The sequence below is a fragment of the Papio anubis genome, chromosome 7, assembly GCF_008728515.1.
Source record: "Papio anubis isolate 15944 chromosome 7, Panubis1.0, whole genome shotgun sequence".
In the NCBI taxonomy this organism is placed as follows: Eukaryota; Metazoa; Chordata; class Mammalia; order Primates; family Cercopithecidae; genus Papio; species Papio anubis.
Window position 1 is genome coordinate 55,823,018 of NC_044982.1, and position 18,263 is coordinate 55,841,280.

Consider the following 18,263-nt stretch of genomic DNA (forward strand, 5'->3'; position numbering starts at 1 on the left):
CGCTGAGAAATGTATTGACATCTAAAACATTGACTCAAGCGAATCTTGAGACTATAATACACTTTAGCAAATAAGGAATGTTTCTATTTCTTTATAGCCTACATAATTAGAAGGCATGAAATGATTAAATCATAAACTCCTGGGCTGCTATTGCCAAAGGGTACATTTAAAAGTATAATGCAGGGTCTTCTTAGTAAGGGGGATCTGTTTTTAGCCTAGGCCCTATAACAAGCTTACTGTATTACCACATGACAGAGTGAACCCTCTCCACCACCACAGCCCAGCAGAACTGAGAGGACAAGAATGACAAGCACACACAGAGAGAGCCACAGAGCCATACAAGTGGAAAAAGAGCCTTTCCTGGGGGAAACAAGTAACTGGTGGCTGATCATTTAACAAAGCATTAGAGGAAGACAGCCTTGCTTGGTGTTGATAAGCAGCCTGTATTTAGAATGAACTTCAAATAATGTCTGACAACATGAAAAACATCCAGAAATAGTCATAGGGATCCTGACCCAAGGATGTGACCATCCCAGTACAGAGCAACGTGGGGCCAGGTGTGGCTTATGCAAGTCTAAATGACCAAGAAAAAAACACTCATAACATACCAATATAGACACAAATCTATTGCATATGACAAGATATTTTCTCTAGGTTCTTACAGCAAACTGGGTGTTATTACTCAAATAAAACTTGCACAGTTATTATATACAGCCATGTCTAAATTAACAAAAAAATACTGTCATTCTCAACAAAAACTGGAAGCCCTAAGGTAGAGAAGCTAATATAAAGAACCTAGTTATTTTATAGATAGATATGTTGATAAAGTAGCTCCTGCCCGATTTTATACTTTAAATTCAAATACTCATAGTGAGCAAAACAGGTGAGAAAATAACTAATGTCACTTAGATAACTCTATACTGTGTGTTAATATGAATTATACTTCCAGGGTATGCTACATAGTTTAGAACTGGTTCATTAGAGCTTGCAAAAAGCATTTGTTAAATTTTGAGGAATTTTTGCAAGTTGGTTGATGTCATGGTAGCTTGAAATTGGCCATGGTAAAAGTATTTACACCATAAAAATTAGCAAATAATATATATCAGGCTCACCTCCTCCCTTCTCCCCAGCCACTTTTAAACATTTTACCAGCACACCACTGGTTAAACTTGCACTTCAATATTGCTTTTAAACTGAATCGCTTAGCTTTTAATTCTCTCTTTTAAACCATGGTTTTTTAAATACACTAACATATTTTTGTGTGTTTGATTACAGCTTGATATAAATTGGTATTTTAAAGAATAAAGTTAATCTGTTAATTTAGCTATTCATTTCCCCAGCTAATTGCCTTCATGTTTGTTGTTTATTATAGGTCTTGTTTATTATTTATAATTGTACTCTGTTTCAGAGTTAAGAATTCTTCTATTTTAAATTTGTTTAAATTAATTTTATTTATTTTTTGAGACACGTTCTCACTCTGTTGCCCAGGCTGGAGTGCAGCGGTGCAATCATAGCTCACTGCAGCCTCAAACCCCTGGGCTCAAGCCATCCTCCCACTTCAGCCCCCACCCCCAAAGAGCTGGGACTACAGGCGCTGTAGTTCTTTGTGGAGGTTTTTTTTTCTTCTTTTTTCCCTTTTTGTAGAGATACAGTCTCACTATGTTGCTCAGGCTCATCTCAAACTTTTGGGCTCCAAGCAATTTTCCTGCCTCCACCTCCCAAAGTGTTGGAATTGCAGGCATGAGCCACTGCACCTGGCCTTAGTTTAATTTTAATACAAAATTATTTTTAAAATTTCATTACCCCTCACCTTAGTGTCTCGGGCAATGTTTAAAATTTCCCCACACCTTTACCCAAATGAATAAAGCTGTTAACTTCTCAAAGAGAAGAGGGTGGAGGTGGTGACCTGCTGAAAAAGATTGCCTAATTGAAATTTCATTTAAAAGTTATTTTACTTTGCAGTTTTTCTCTACGCTTTTTCTAATTGAAATGTGAATTATTTAACTCATGTATGTTTTGAGATTTGAATATATTTGCATTTTATCTTTTGATTTTATAATGTATAGTATTTTTTGTTTTGGATTTTGTTGCTTTAATCTAAAATATTATAAAATGGCTTTGGATGCCACCTTTACTAGTTAATGAGCTTCTCATTTCAATTTCAGATGGTTAGAGTTACAAGTCCAAACATGTTTAGGAGTCATTGTTGACTCAGTCAGCAAAATCTTTTTTTTTTCACTGATATTTCATAATGCCAACAGTTTACTAACTAGGGTAATCTCTTAAAGTTTTTTTCCATTGTTTGTTTTCAACTCATTTTTTTTTTAACCAAAAGCAGTAACTCTATCAATATTTACCTATCTGTCATCTGTTTTATCACAGCATTGATTGGTCTTTTCCAGTATTCGTGTGTCTGGCAAAATGTAAGGAGCAGTGACATCTGCTGGTTAGACCTACAGTCCCTTTCGGTAATTTACAATGGAGTTCCCTACTCTGGTTTGCCAGTGATTCTTAGTAACAAGTTAGAGAAGAAGAAAATCAAAACAATAGCCTTACAACACTTAGACTATCAACCTAACAAATGATTAAAAATAAAAAAGACAACAGAGTCTAGTAGATATTGTAAAACATATAGAAGACTGCAAGCAAGACTGGTTTTATTCTACCTCACCTCCTCCCTGCACCAGGTTCCCGAGCCCTCAGGGGAGAATTCATACTCCTTCATCACAGCATACATCATCTCTCCGTGCTACTTCACTTCACCATATTTTTCCCAGATCCTCACTCCCATTCCTCAACTATTCATTCCCATCCACACTCACTTTAATATATATTATTTTGTGTATGTATAGCATTTTAAATATTCATAAATAGTATCATGTTATAAATCTCATACTTTTTCCTGCTTACTTCAGTACAAATTTTAACGCCCTATTCATGCTACTCTATGTACTTTTGGTTCACTGCCTTTAGATGTTGGAAAGTATTCCAGAGCATGTTTTCCCCAAATTTTAATGTATCCATTCTTCTAGTGATGGACACCTAAATTGTCTCCAAATTCCTGCTACTATTACTCTATCAGTAAATATCCTTACATATTTCCTCTGCTCCACGGAATGGCTGCTCCAATCTGCACTTCCAACGATACGGCCTGGGTGTTCCCATTTACCCAAATCCTAGCTTTCATTTGGTATCATCTCCATATTCCACTTTTTGCCTGTTTAATGAGTATAAAGTGGTATTTCATCGTTGTTTTAATATTTATCTCATTATCAGTGAGACTTGACATCCCTTCAAAAATGTATTAGCCATTCAGGTTTCCTTTCTGTGAGTTGGCTATTAATATTCTTTGCCTGTTTTCTGACTGGGAACCAGGTTTTGGTTACTTGCAGGTTTCCTGCATGTTCTGTCTAGTAATCTTTTGTTGACTTTGACACTGTCAATATCTTCTACAAATCTGTTCACTTTGATTATAAAGTCGTTTGATAAATAGAAATACTTAATTTTGATGTAGTAATATGCATCAATTTTTTACTACATGGTTTATTTTGGAGGGTTTAATAAATGTTTCTTCACCTCAGTTCAGAAAAATATTCTCCAGCACTTTCTTCTATTAGCTTTATAGTTTTAACTTTCATATTTAGTTCTTTGATCTATCTGGAGATTACTTCTATTATGGTATTTAGTAAAAATCCAGCTCTTTCTCCAAATAGTCAACTCGTTTTTCCAAACCCAACTATTAAACCATTTATTTCCCACCAGTTTATCATGCCACCTCTATTGACTACCAGGGTCCCATATATATATGAGTGTATTTAAACTGTTTAGTTCCGTTGAGCTTTGCTCTTGTATCTGTGTAGGACCTCACCATTTTCATTGCTATGGCTTTGCAGTGTGTATTGAGCCCCCTAATTTAGATCTCCTTCTTAAAAACTGACTTAAGGCCAGGTGCAGTGGCTCACACCTGTAATCCCAGTACTTTGGGAGGCCGAGGCGGACAGATAACCTGAGGTCAGGAGTTTGAGACCATCCTGGCCAACGTGGTGAAACCCCATCTCTACTAAAAACACACAGAAAAATTAGCCAGGCATGGAGGCAGGTGCCTGTAATCTCAGTTACTTGGGAGGCTGAGGCAGGAGAATGGCTTGAACCTGGGAGGCGGAGGTTGCAGTGAGATGAGATCACACCATTGCATGCATTCCAGCCTGGGCAACAAGAGCAAGACTCCGTCTCAAGAAAAAAAAAAAAAAGAAAAGAAAAAAAAAAAAAAAAGAAAACCTAACAAATCAAAACAAGGCTTAATTCTTCCATATGAGTTGTAGAAGATATACAAAAAAAATCCTGTTGTAATTTCAATTATAATTGCACTGAGTTTGACTAATTTGTTGAGAATTAAATTCTCTACAACATTAAATTATACCATCTGTGATCATATTATATCTCTTTGGTTTATACAATTTTTTCTTTATGGTCTTTAACAGACCTTTGAATTTTTCTCCAGAAAGGTCTTTATATTTTGGTGGCTAATTACTAAAGATTTTTGTTTTGTTTTGCTATTATGAATGGTATATATATTTTAAAACTTATATTTGCTAGTTGTAATCGCTGGTTTTAAGAAATGCTATTGATTTTTTAGACTGAAAAATGTTATTACATAATATGATACCTACAAAAGAATGCATGTAACATATATGTATGCTATTAAGCAGATTAATAAAATAAATACTCATGAACCCACAAACCTGCTTAAATAATTGAAAATACCAATAATATTGAAGCTTCCTGTGTGTCCCTTCCTGATACATCCCCATTTCTCCTCTCCAGTAGTAAATACTACTTTACTTTTGCTTTTTTTTAATAGTTTTATCACACGTCTTTATATTCTTAACATATTGTTTAGTTTTGCTCATTTTGGACCTTTATAAAAAATGTTATCCTACTGTAAATAGTCTTTGGCAACTAGCTTTTTTCCAATCCACATTATGTTTTTAAAATTGATCCATCTTGAGACATATAGCTTTTATAAATGTTCTTTCTTATTTTCATTAGTTTTTGTTTGTTATTTTTTCTTTTTTCTTTTTTCTTTTTTTGTTTGTTTTTTTTGAGACAGTCTCGCTCTGTCATCCAGGCTGGAGCGCAATGGTGCGATCTTGGCTCACTGTAACCTCTGCCTCCCAGGTTCAAGTGATTCTCCTGCCTCAGCCTCCGGAGTAGCTGTAATTACAGGTGCCCGCCAACACGCCCAGCTAATTTTTGTATTTTTAGTAGAGATGGGGTTTCACCATGTTGGTCAGGCTTGTCTTGAACTCGTGACCTCAAGCAATCCACCCGCCTCAGCCTCCAAAGGTGCTGGGATTACAGGTGTGAGCCAGTGCGCCTGGCCTATTTTTTCTTCTTAATTTGTACTTATCACTAATTTTCTGCCTTTCTTTTTTTCTAATATAAAACTTTTATGGCTATATTTTTTTCCCTCTAAGTACCATTTCATGATAGCATTTAATGTTCAATATGTATGTTTTCTTTCAAGCACTCAATTTGCAGTATTTTCCTATATCTATTATGAGTTTAACTTAACCCATGAATTATTTTTGAATTGTGTGCTTAAATTTCCAAAATATGCTTTTTAAAATTAGCACTTTCTTATTAACTTTTAACTAAATTGTCCTGTGATGACAAAATGAGGTCAGTATGAATTCAATGCTTCGAAATTTGTGGAGACCTGCTTTGTGGCTTAATACGTGGTAAATTTTTGTACATACACCTTGCATGCTTAAGAGTAATGTGTTTTCTTTGTTACTTACACTATTCTATACATGCACCATAAAGCAAGCTTGTTAGCCCTAGGTTTCACATCTTCTCTACTGTTACTAATTTTCTGCTTACTTGACTTATCAATACTTAGGAGAGCGGTGTTTCAGTGGATTTACTCATTTCTTCTTATGGTTCTATTGATCTTTATATATTTTGAGGCTATTTGTCACAAAAATTTAGAATTTTTTTTTTCAAGAGACAGAGTCTCTCACTATGTTGCCCAGGTTGGATTCGAACTCCTGGGGTCAAGTGATCCTCCCACCACTGCCTTCTGAGTAGCTGGGATTACAGGAATGTGCTACCATGCCTGACTAGAATTCTTGTGTTTTCCTGGTGAAATAACTTTTTATTATTATGAACTTCTCTATTCTAAATAATTCTTACTGACAAAATATAGACACTTGTTTTCCTTCACTTAGTATGTGCCTGATATATCTTTTTCCATCCTTTTATTTTCAAATTAACACGTTCTTATGTTTTAATACATCTCATAAGATATGGCTGGATGTTTAATTTTTGTACATAAATGAGGCTGCGCCCAGGGGCTCACATCTCTAATCCCAGCACTTTGACAGTCACTTTGAGTTCAGAGAAAAAAAGCTGACATTTTGCTGGGAACCAGAATGCCTAATTCATCTTTCATTTCCACATTTCTTTTATAAAAAATAATTCTTTAAAATTCTATTTCCTCATTTCTATCTCATTCTATCTTGCATCAAATAGCATAAAATAGGTCAAAAATGTTTTCTCAATGAAATAAAAAGAAAAGGAAACATGACCTTAATTAATATATCTGGTTACAGTCTTCAGGAAAATCTAGTAAGAATTTACCACCATTTAACCCTCACTCACCTGAAATGGCTTCAGGAATGTTTCCTCCATTGCCAGTCTGCCATACTCAGTGAAAAGCTAGAAAAAAAATTACACACACACACACACACACACACAGAGAAAGAGAGAGGAGAGAGAGAGAACTTTAGCATCTGCAAAGTTTTAATTCTTGGCTTTCTTTCATTTGCTTTTTCCCCTAGCTATAACAGAATATTATATTAAGAAGATTATAATAATCATTTTCAGGAAATAAGCATTGAATAGGTAAAGCAGAGCCATGGTAAATAGATATTTAAGAATAAAAGACATAAAGTACATTTAAAAATAAAATGTAAATTAACACCTTTTATGTTTTAAAATGAATACCTTTTATATCTAAAATGTGGGTTAATTTTTTGTGGGAGACAAAAGGGAAGAAGGAAACATGCTAAATGACCTTTAGAAGCAGAACGTGTATAAATTAGACCAGAGAGATGTAAAGTATGTAGGATATATTTACAAAAGCTGTTGACTGAGGAAATTTAATGGCACAATGGCTTGGATTACTACAAAAACATTAGGCATTTAGCTTAAGAATGGAAAGTCCTTTTCTTTGTCTTTTTTCTTTTTCTTTTCTTTTTTTTTTTTTTTTTTTTTGGAGACAGGGTCTCACTCTGTCACCCAGGCTGGAGTGCAGTGGCATGATCTCTGCTCACTGCAGCCTTGACGTCCCCGGCTCAAGTGATCCTCCTACTTCAGCCTACTGAGTAGCTGGGACTACAGGCATGTGCCACCACGCCTGCCTGGCTAATTTTTGTATTTTTGGTAGAGATAGGGTTTCACCATGTGGCCCAGGCTGGTCTCAAACTCCTGGGCCCAAGCAATCTGCCTGCCTCAGCCTCCTAAACTGCTGGGATTACAGGTGTGAGCCACTGCATCCGGCCCTGGAGAATCTTGAAATGAATTCGAAAGAGGAGAAGAAACATACACTGTGCCCAGAGCATAATAAAACCTGAAGAGTTGTGCTCCTTAGTGCTAATCCTGGGAACTTTCTCAGTACTGTCACTATTTGTAAACCGAATCTCTGCTTCTTTGTTTCTGCTCCTTTTGGAGCAGTGATTGCTCTGTAGTTTTCCTGAGGCTAGATTGAGCCTTATCACCTCAGTTGTGTTTTTTTTTTTAAATGTCTGTGACTTGCAGTGTGACTCTTTTTCTAAAAAATATATGAAATTTGATGTCAAACTAGGGAGAAAGGTAGTTACTCATTGATATGGTTAGGCTTTGTGTCCCCACCCAAATCTCATCTTAAATTATAATCTCCATAATCCCCACGTGTCAAGGGCGAGACCAGGTGAAGGTAAGTGAAACATGGAGGCTGTTCTCCTGATAGTGAATGAGTTCTCACAGATCTGATGGTTTTATAAGGGGCTCCTCCCACTTCGCTTAGCACTTCTTCCTGCTGCCTTGTGAAGAAAGTGCCTTGCTTCCCCTTTGCCTTCGGCCATGATTGTAAATTTCCTGAGGCCTTTCCAGTCATGCTGAACTGTGAGTCAATTAAACTTCTTTCCTTTATAAATTAACCAGTCTGGGGCAGTAATTACCAGGCACCTAATTGGGCCAATAGTTCCTGTGTAAACAGCAGAATCAGAATCTGATTATGTTTTGAAATCATTCCCCAAAATTCTGCTATATATATTCCAAAGACTACCAGATACACAAAAAAGAAAATATTGTTACCTGGAGGTGCTGAAGATCATCCTCCTGGACATTTTGGGATAAGTTATATACCTTGATAAAGAAATAAAATCACAATGATAAGATAATTGGCATCATCCTAAGCACTTACTTCATCATTCCCTACTTTAAAAAATATCAGTTATCACAAAAATGAACTTTCTTATATACTTGCTTACATGATGATATTTGTAAGACCTTGAGAGAGAAGTAAAAGAAGGTTGAGAGACAATAAGGAATGTACAATGATTATAAAATGGTTCTAGAAATACAGTAGCCATCTGCTCTGGAGACAGAATATTAAAATTATTTTATGAACCTAAAGAATGAGTCAAAAAAAACTCATTCTTCCAAGCAAGACAAAATAATAGCAATCTAAATCTCAGCAAGCCATATGGAAAATTTTGTTTTGAAAAATCATGTTGGCCGGGTGCAGTGGCTCATGCCTGTAATCCCAGCACTTTGGGAGGCCGAGGCAGGCGGATCACAAGGTCAGCAGATCGAGACCATCCTGGCTAACATGGTGAAACCCCGTCTCTACTAAAAATACAAAAAATTAGCTGGGCGTGGTGGCAGGCGCCTGTAGTCCCAGCTACTCGGCAGGCTGAGGCAGGAGAATGGCATGAACCTGGGAGGCTGAGCTTGCGGTGAGCAGAGACCGCGCCACTGCACTCCAGCCTGGGCGACGGAGCGAGACTCATCTCAAAAAAAAGAAAAGAAAAGAAAAGAAAAATCATGTTGACTTCTTCACAATTAATCATTTTATTTACGTCTGAACAGAGTTTCATCACATGGAAGTTAGGTTCTGAATATCATGCTCACAGCCTTATACATATGCATTGCTGCTTCATGAACAGATCACAGCATTAAGATGACATTTTTTGAGGGGAATAAATATCATTAACTTCAAAGAAAAGTTAAGGAGGCTTATATGTTTATATAGTGATATAAAAAGAATACTTTGTATACTTATTTAAATAACATCATCATTTCTCACATAATAAAAAATAGTCATTACTAAGGAGTTAGCAGATTTTTCTATGAAAATATTCAATGTATTCAGGTCAAATATAAATAATGAGTAATACTGAAAAGGCAAACTCAATCTGGTTTAAATAGGTTTGTATAACTATGGCTTACACTGTGAATTATGAATAAATTAGATTAAGTCGGTATTTTAAAGGCTTATACAATGTATGTATTCAAAATATCATATTGTACATGATAAATATATATAATTTTTATTTGTCAATTGAAAGAAAAGTGAATTTTTAAAAGTTGATTAAATAGGTTATAACCATAACATTTTTTATGACTTTTACTTTAAAGTCCTTTATTTAATAAATTCAGTCTTTCCTTCCTCCTTCTGTTTACCCTGTCTTGTTTGTCCTAACCATATATGACGCCCTTGTTGCTGCTTTACTAGTTCCATTCTCTATGCTTGCTTATAATTTCATCCTTGACTCACTCATCCTAACTACTTTGCCTTTTCTGCATTTTTAAGCTCTCTTACTTTTTTTTATTGATCTGCCCTGTTCCTTGGCCACTCTCTCTTTCTGTTTTTGCCAGTGGATTGAAAATATCTAAAAATAGTCTTAAAATCTTTTATGCTATGGGTTCTATGGTTCTAATAAAACTCTACAAGGATTTTCAGTACAATTTAGAAAGCCCACAATAACCTCAAAAATAAAACTTTTTAAAAAGTGAAAGAAAAAAGGAAAGGAAAGAAAGATAAATTTTATATACAAGATATTAACTTTCCTAAATGTACATTAAGGTATTTTTTAAAGCTATGAACACATGTAAATGTTTTTACATTTAGTTCTACTGGCTATGTAGAACAAAATTTATATTTATAAATCCTGTTTCATTAAACGTAACTTATAATAGATGGTCTCAATGTATACTCATATAAGATTTATGTTACTGAGTTTATTGTAGGCTTTAAACAACAACAACAAAAATCCCAATAAGATAATATGACCTTTTCTAACCAAAGCAGTCAATTTGAAAGTTTGTCAGTAATTAGACTACAATAACAAAAACAATTCTACTCTTACAGAAATCACAAGAACTGGCATGCTAATTGAGTCAAATAATATATATGATTCCCAATTTCTGTTGTTTATCTCATTATCACATGTATATAGAAACACATATACTCATAATTTTTAGTTAAAGAAACATCATCAAAATGGGTTTATTTTATTTCATACCTGTATTGAGCTGATCATTGTGCTAAGGGCAAATACTGTGGCTGAATCTCTCAAAGTTGACTGACTATCAAAGGTTCCCTGAGTATCCATCAATAACACTGCAACCTACAGGCAAGAAGAGTACATTACTGGTATTTTATAGAACATCTAGGTCATTAGGGTTACCATAATATTAATATCATAAGAACTAAAGCAAACCATTATTAATGAATACTATTTTAGATAATTTCTTACACATACCATGAATGCCACAGAAAATAAAAATATTAACTGCTGATTACTATTATAAGTAATTTTTACTAGTAATCCAACATTACAGAAACTTTATGTAGCAGTGAAACAAAATACAGATGTTACTTGCTGATCTGCTATTCTATCATCCTTATAATTTTGCCCACCCTGATCACAAGAAAGGGAAACAAAGATCATGCTATAGGATGCTACCCCACTTTAAGCTTCATATCAAATGATCAAAATTAATTTTCAAAAGTGCATCTTCAAGGATCCTAAAAAGTAGTAACTGTTATAAGTGAAAACTCAATTTTATTTAGGAAGTTAGCATCATACCTTTTTACCATCAGGTTTATTGATAAGGAAGACTTCACTCCATATCTGAATTCCTGTGGTCTCTCGTTCCGATCCACCTCTCCATGAGAAACCAGTCAATGGTTCATTGTAATCTCCAACCCAATCAACTGATTCCTATAAAATAATAAAGTCTGTGATATGGAACTTGATATGTGTGTATAGTTTTTTTTCCATTCATCCATTCTGATTCTTATCCCTCTCCAATTCTAGTTAAAAGGAAACAACATATGCACATCTAATGCATCAATACAATCACTTTATTCATCCAAAAAATAATTACAGAGGAGCAACCATCTGCCACATTTTTGATATGTCCTGGGGATATAAAAATGAAAAGATATCATTGCAGACCAGAGGAAATTCACAGCCTAACAGTGAGACAGACATGCAAACAAACCATTATGATGCAATAAATGCATGCCAAAATGGAAGTATATATAATGCATAAATGGTAGCATAAAAAAGAAATAACCCTTGGTCAGGCAAGACCACATAGGATGTTTGAGCTAAGACTTGAAAAATATTTAGGAATTTTCCAGGGGAGCAAATTTGGAGAAGGCATTCCAGAAAGGAAGGCAGGCAGGCAGAAAGGAAGGAAGTAGAGAGCATATTATGCTTTGGTTTTGGGGGCGGAGGAAGCAAGTAGCAGGAAAAGGCTGGACAGATGGCCAGATTCTGAAAGGCCTTGTAAGGTGCTTAAGGGAGTCAGATTTTATCCTGCAGGCAATGGAAAGTTATGAAGAAGCAGAGATGAATTATCATCATAGTTGTGGTAGAGAGATACTATTCTAGAAGTAGGTAGGGGTAGTTAGTAGGGAAGGGAAATGATAGCTAGAAGGGATAAGGGGTGGGTGCTATAATAAAGGTCAAAAATATGATTGAGGGCCTGACCAGGGCCGGGACAGCAGGAAGGAGTAGACAAGTACTGCTACAAGTGGGGTTTGAGAAGCCAAAGGAAGAGAGAATAGGAAAAACTATCAATTGTATAAAGGCTGAAGATCAAGTTGGATAAGGAATGGAAAATATCCCATAGATTTAGTAAGTCAGTAATTGGTGACCTTGGTTGATAGTAGTTACCCCCATTTTGATATTTGTTACAGAGAATAAGTTATTAGTTTTTGGAAGATCTCATTAGATAATTCTCCAATCTAAAACCTTACATTAATGAATGCAGAGGAATTTTGGAGAGGACTACTTGGACTGATAAAAAATCTACATAAACTAATTTAAAGAAAAACTTATTTAATTATATCTTATCTTGGTCTAAAAGGCATTTTAAACCCTTACCAAGCGCTTTGGTTCTTCTATGAATTTGTTCTATTATCTGCCTCAATAACCTATTCAATCTTATTTCTTCTTCATCTCCAATACTTAATTTCCACTCGAGGGAAGAAGGTGTACACTCTGTTTAATACGTATATCATACTTTTTCCTCATAGTCCAGAATGTCCATTTTTCCTTTTCTGATCCAGATCCACACATCTTCAAAATCTATTCTAACTCCCAATATCTCTATAAAGTTTTCTCCAGTTGCTTTTGCCCACTATATGCCCTTCCCTGAACTACACTTAGAAATATATCGATCAGGCCGGGCATGGTGGCTCATGCCTATAATCCCAGCACTTTGGGAGGCTGAGGCGGGCAGATCACTTGAGGCCAGGAGTTCAAGACCAGCCTGGCCCACATGGCGAAACCCTGTCTCTACTAAAACTACAAAAGACTAGCGAGGCGTGGTGGTGCATGCTTGTAATCCCAGCTACTTGGGAGGTTGAGGCAGGAGAATCCTTGAACCCGGGAGGCAGAGGTTGCAGTGAACCAAGATTGTGCCACTGCACTCCAGCCTAGGTGACAAGAGTGAAACTCCATCTCAAAAAAAAAGAAAGAAAGAAAGAAAGAAATATATTAATCACCATATCACCATGTAATGATGCTCTAAATATTTCACCTATCGTTATTCTGTCTCCTTGGCCAAACCGTGAGATGCCTAAATGCAAAATCTATGGTATGTTTTCTTTGGTATCCACCATAGTGCCTAGCACAATCTAGGACATTTAGCAGGTAGTCAATAAATAATTACTATTGAGGTGGAAATTGAAATTTTTCCAATAAGGTATTACCTGGAAAAATGTCTTGGGATGCATACTTCAATGAATAAATTGTGATTATTATTAATTAGCATAATAACATTTCTATAACATTCACTCTGAGTCAATGATCTACATTGAGATATTCATAAAAACCATAAGCCTGAAAAATAACCTTGAAGGACAAGGAAAACATGCCCAGCTAATTTTTGTTTTTGTTTTTGTTTTTAGTAGAGATGGGGTTTCACCATGTTGGCCAGGATGGTACTGATCTCTTGACCTCATGATCCACCCGCCTCGGCCTCCCACAGTGCTGAGGATTACAGGCGTGAGCCACAGTGCCCGGCCAGCAATTTATTTTCAAATGCATCAAAGAATAACTTGGAGTGATGGCTGGAAAGAGGGATGAATAGATGGAGTCATAAGTGATAACGCAGGAATACTAATGTTAACGGTAGAATCTGGGTGGTGGATACCAAGATGTTTAGTAAAAAATTCTTTTAACTTCGCTATATGCTTGAAATATGTCATACTAAATGTTGGAAAAAAGTGATTACAATACAAAAGTTATGTGACATTTTAAACGCTATAACATTTAAGTATAATCAGGATATTCTGTGTCTATTTTTTAAAGAATAAAAATATAAGTCATATTCTAAGGGAAATGCAACAAAGCAGCTTCAGAGAAAATTGGTCTGTGTAGTTTGGTCCCCAAAGCACTGAGGTTGGAATGGTTACACTACAGCATTTCTTTAGCTGGTTCATATATAGGGTACATAATAATAGAAATGAACATTTTGAACACCATTAAACAAAAACACGAAATGACAGAAGCACAGAAGAAAGAAAACTTTTTGAAGTACTTCCTGCATACCTGGTTGTACATGTATCTCAACATGAAGTCCATCAGGAATGATTTTCCTTTTCTAAATGCTCCAGCAACAGATACAGCAACAACCTCCTTGTCTCTGACAGCCTCCGAAAGAAGGATCCGATTTAATGCAGTTTCATCTAACTCAAAGGAATGGTCATCTTTGACAATGAGCACTTGGACTGGTCCTGCCTTTTTCACTGGCTCCTCCTCTTCTGAGCTCCATTCATATGTCTTTTCTGAAAATCCACCTGTTGAACAGAGCAGTGACTGGTTCAGCTAATCATTCAAAGTGCCAAGAAATGTATATGTATCTCTCAACTCTCAAACATCTGATACAGGAGCATACTGGAATTAGAAATGCTCACTTTATGCTGGGTGCCATGGCTCATGCCTGTAATCCTAGCACCTTGGGAGGCTGAGGTGGGAAGATCGCTTGAGCCCAGGAGTCAAGAGCACCCTGGGCAACATAGCAAGATCCTGTCTATATAAAAAATCTAAAAATTCGCCAGGTGTGGTAGTGCGTGCCTGTGGTCCCAGCTCTCAGGAGGCAGGGGTGGGAGGATCACTTGAGCCCAGGAGGTCAAGGCTACAGTGAGATGTGATTGTGCCACTGCACTCCAGTCTGGGCAACAGAGGGAGACCCTGTCTCAAAAAAGAAAAAAGAAAGAAAGAAAAGAAATGTTTGTTTTAGTGACATATTTTAATGTCATTCACACTATATTCCAGAAGGACTTACATTTGTTCTTTCTGATCATATGACTGAAACAAAAAAAACTTTCAAGAAAACTCTAAGTCAGTGCAGATGTCTCCGTTTGCTGAGTCAGAAAGAAAATCAAAGCAAAGCACTCTACTTTTGGAGCAGAGGAATAAAATGATTTTAGTTCACACTTTCTTTATCCCCCAGAAATAGCTTATTTACATAAAGGATCCTTGCAATACTTTTTAAAGCTGAACATACATAGGAAGAAATACATAGAAGGGCTCGGAATCACAGATTCTCAAGCATGCTATTGGCATTATTATAGATGAGGAAATTAAAGCCAAAGACGTGACTGACCTTGCCCAAGAGATGGAAATGGAATTTAGAAGGAAGGAAATGGTAGACTTCCTCGTATAGGATTTCTATATCTTTCTCATGTTATTTATTTAATCCTTGTAATGTTCCAGTAAGGTATTTATTATTATCTGTATTTTTGACACATGAGAAAATTAAGAATCTAATTAAATTTCCCAGGAGCACAACTATTAGAAAGTGACAGATTACAGGTCCAAGTTCACATGGACAGTAACTGCCAACCTGGGATTAGATTGCAAGAGTCAAAACTGTCATCCCAGATCTTTCTACTATGATAAAAAATAAAAATAAAAATAAAATTCTGCCTCTTTGGTAGCAATCCAATAACTTTTGGACAATACATACATAGGCTCGTTTGCTTTGTATCATAAGAACAGAAAGTCTATACATACACCAATTAATTCCTCAGATCAGATATATGATCTAGCCTCAAAGAAACCCTCAATAATTGCTATTGTAGAAACCTTAATCCCCAATGTGACAGTATTTAGAGATGAGGCCTTTGGGAGGCCTTAGATTAGGCTTAGATTAAGTAATGAGGGTCTCCCATCATAGAGTTAGTTCCCTTATAAGGCAACTAAGGAACCAGAGCCTGTTTTCTCTGAATTGTGAGGATACATGAAGAAAGCAGTCTATGAACCAGGAGGAAGACCCTTACAAAAAATCCAGCCCTGCTGGCATTCTGATCTCATCCAGCTGCCAGAACTGTGAGAAATAAATGTTTGTTGTTGAAGCCACCCAGTCTATGATTTTCTGTTACAGCAGCCCAAGGTGACTAAGACAATAATACTAATTTTGCAACAAACTGGACTCTTAAATAATCTTTTACCTAAATTTTTGAAAATATCTTTAGGTAGACATTCTTCATGATGTCTATTTGATAAGAAGTTTTGTAACTAGATAAAAGCAAGGCAATCATATCTCTTGGCATAATTTTAAATAAGTCTTCAGATCACATTGACATATATATCACATTGATAACTTTATTGCTATTCATCTATAAAATAATGCTATTGAAATACTGAAAATATACAATTTTAGTTTTGCATGAGTAGAGATAAACATACACCACTACTTTCTGAACAATCGTACAAAGCATCTAGAGACAACAGACCTTTGCCTATAGCCACGAATCAGAGTTGTTCTCTCTGCAAAGTTAAGAAAAGTTGACTTTTTATCTGAAAGATAATAGCTTCTCTATTGCCGTATCACAGGTGCCGGAGTCAGAGAGCCTTTGTTTAAACCCCAGCCTTACAATTTACAACATAAAGTTGTGGAAATTATTTAGCTTCCCAATGGCTCAGTATGCTCCATTTTAAAAAGATTAATAATGGTACCCATATCAGAAAGCCTTTGTGAAGACTAAACAAAGTAATTTCCATTCAATAAAAATTGAAGAATCTGACAAACAGTACATGCTTAATTAATGGTGACGGTTATTAATACTATTATCTATTCATGTTTGATTACAGTCCTACCTACCACCTAATTTCAGCCTCAGTACAAAGGCCCTTTTTGAGAATAGCAAATACACATTTTATTTGATGATGCTCCTTGCCTATGATTTAATTATGACCTGAGCACACAAATGTGAATCACGGACCCAAGCTAGACATAATATTTTGGATAGACAAACATCTTTGGTGCAGAAAACTAGATCATAACTTTCTATAGACTGAAATAATTGTTTGTAACAAACTACGCATATGCAAAAGGTACTTGAGAATGCACATAGAAATGGAATTTCTGGGTTGTAAGTTTTTCAAATATTCAACTTTAACACATGATGCAAAATTGTCTTTTTCTAAGTGGCTATATAAATGTTTTGCTTCCACCATCAGTTTAACATCCTATTGATCCATATCCTTTCTAACACTTGGTTTTATCTGACTTTGTTTTTGTCAGTTGCAGAGGTATAAATTGGTATCTCACTGTGGTCTTGATAAACATTTCTCTAATTGCTAATAAGGTAAGCATCTCCTTTTATCCATTTTTCTATTAGGTAGTTTGTCTTTCTCACTGATTTGTAGTTCTTTATGTATTTTGAATGCTAGCCCTTTGTTAGTTATATGCGTAGCAAAAGTCTTCTAGTTTCTAAGAGCTTGCCTTTTCATTTTCTTTCCTTAAGCTATAATTGATGAAAAGGCATTCTTAATTTTAATGTAATAGATTTTATTAATATTTTCTTTCATGGTTAACATTTTGTATGCCATGTTTAAGAAATGATTCCATATACAAGATCTGAAAGATAGTCACATATATTTTATTTTTATTTTTTATTTTTTATTTTGAGACAGAGTCTTGCTCTGCCGCCCAGGCTGGAGTGCAGTAGCTGATCTCCGCTCACTGCAAGCTCCGCCTCCTGGGTTCACGCCATTCTCCTGCCTCAGACTCCTGAATAGCTGGGACTACAGGAGCCCGCCACCATGCCCGGCTAATTTTTTTGTGTGTTTTTAATAGAGACAGGGTTTCACCGTGTCAGCCAGGATGGTCTCAATCTCCTGACCTCGTGATCCACCGGCCTCGGCCTCCTAAAGTGCTGGGATTACAGGCATGAGCCACCGCGCCCAGCCAATAGTCACATATATTCTTCTAAGTGTATTTGTTTTTGTTTTTGAGACAGGGTCTCACTCTGTTACCCAGGCTGGAGTGCAGTGGTGTGATCTCAGCTCACTGCAACCTCCACCTCCTGAGCTCTATCGATCCTCCTGCCTCAACCTCCCGAGTAGATGGGACTACAGGCACACGCCACCACCAAGTCCCACTAATTTCTGTATTTTTTGTAGAGATGGGGTCTCACCATGTTGCTCAGGCTGGTCTCAAACTCCTGGACTCAAGTGATCCACCTGCCTTGGCCTCCCAAAGTGCTGGCATTACAGAAATGAACCACTGTGCCCAGCCTTTTCTAAATTTTAAAGTTTGCTTTTGATATTTAAATTCCTAGTCCATCAGAAGTTGTTATTTGTAGGGTGGAAGACAGAAAGCCATTTTTTTTAAACATGAGAAACAAATTTTTTCAGAGCTCTGTCAAAGCTCCTTCTTTCTTCAAGTGGTCTGCCATGAGATCTCTG

The 18,263-nt window shown here is 36.1% G+C and overlaps 1 protein-coding gene across 3 annotated transcripts in view; it reads right to left on the minus strand.

Annotated features, from left to right (window-relative positions):
- The window catches only part of ATL1 (atlastin GTPase 1), a 100,867-nt gene that overhangs the window by 30,857 nt on the left and 51,747 nt on the right, over positions 1–18,263 (minus strand). For all 3 annotated transcript variants that reach the window (XM_021941199.2, XM_009211513.4, XM_021941200.2), the window contains 5 exons: positions 14,118–14,365; positions 11,139–11,273; positions 10,572–10,676; positions 8,359–8,409; positions 6,664–6,720 (listed from right to left, as the gene is read on the minus strand). In XM_021941199.2, coding sequence (XP_021796891.1) covers positions 6,664–6,720; positions 8,359–8,409; positions 10,572–10,676; positions 11,139–11,273; positions 14,118–14,365 — 596 coding nt within the window. The remainder of the gene's footprint in view (positions 1–6,663; positions 6,721–8,358; positions 8,410–10,571; positions 10,677–11,138; positions 11,274–14,117; positions 14,366–18,263) is intronic.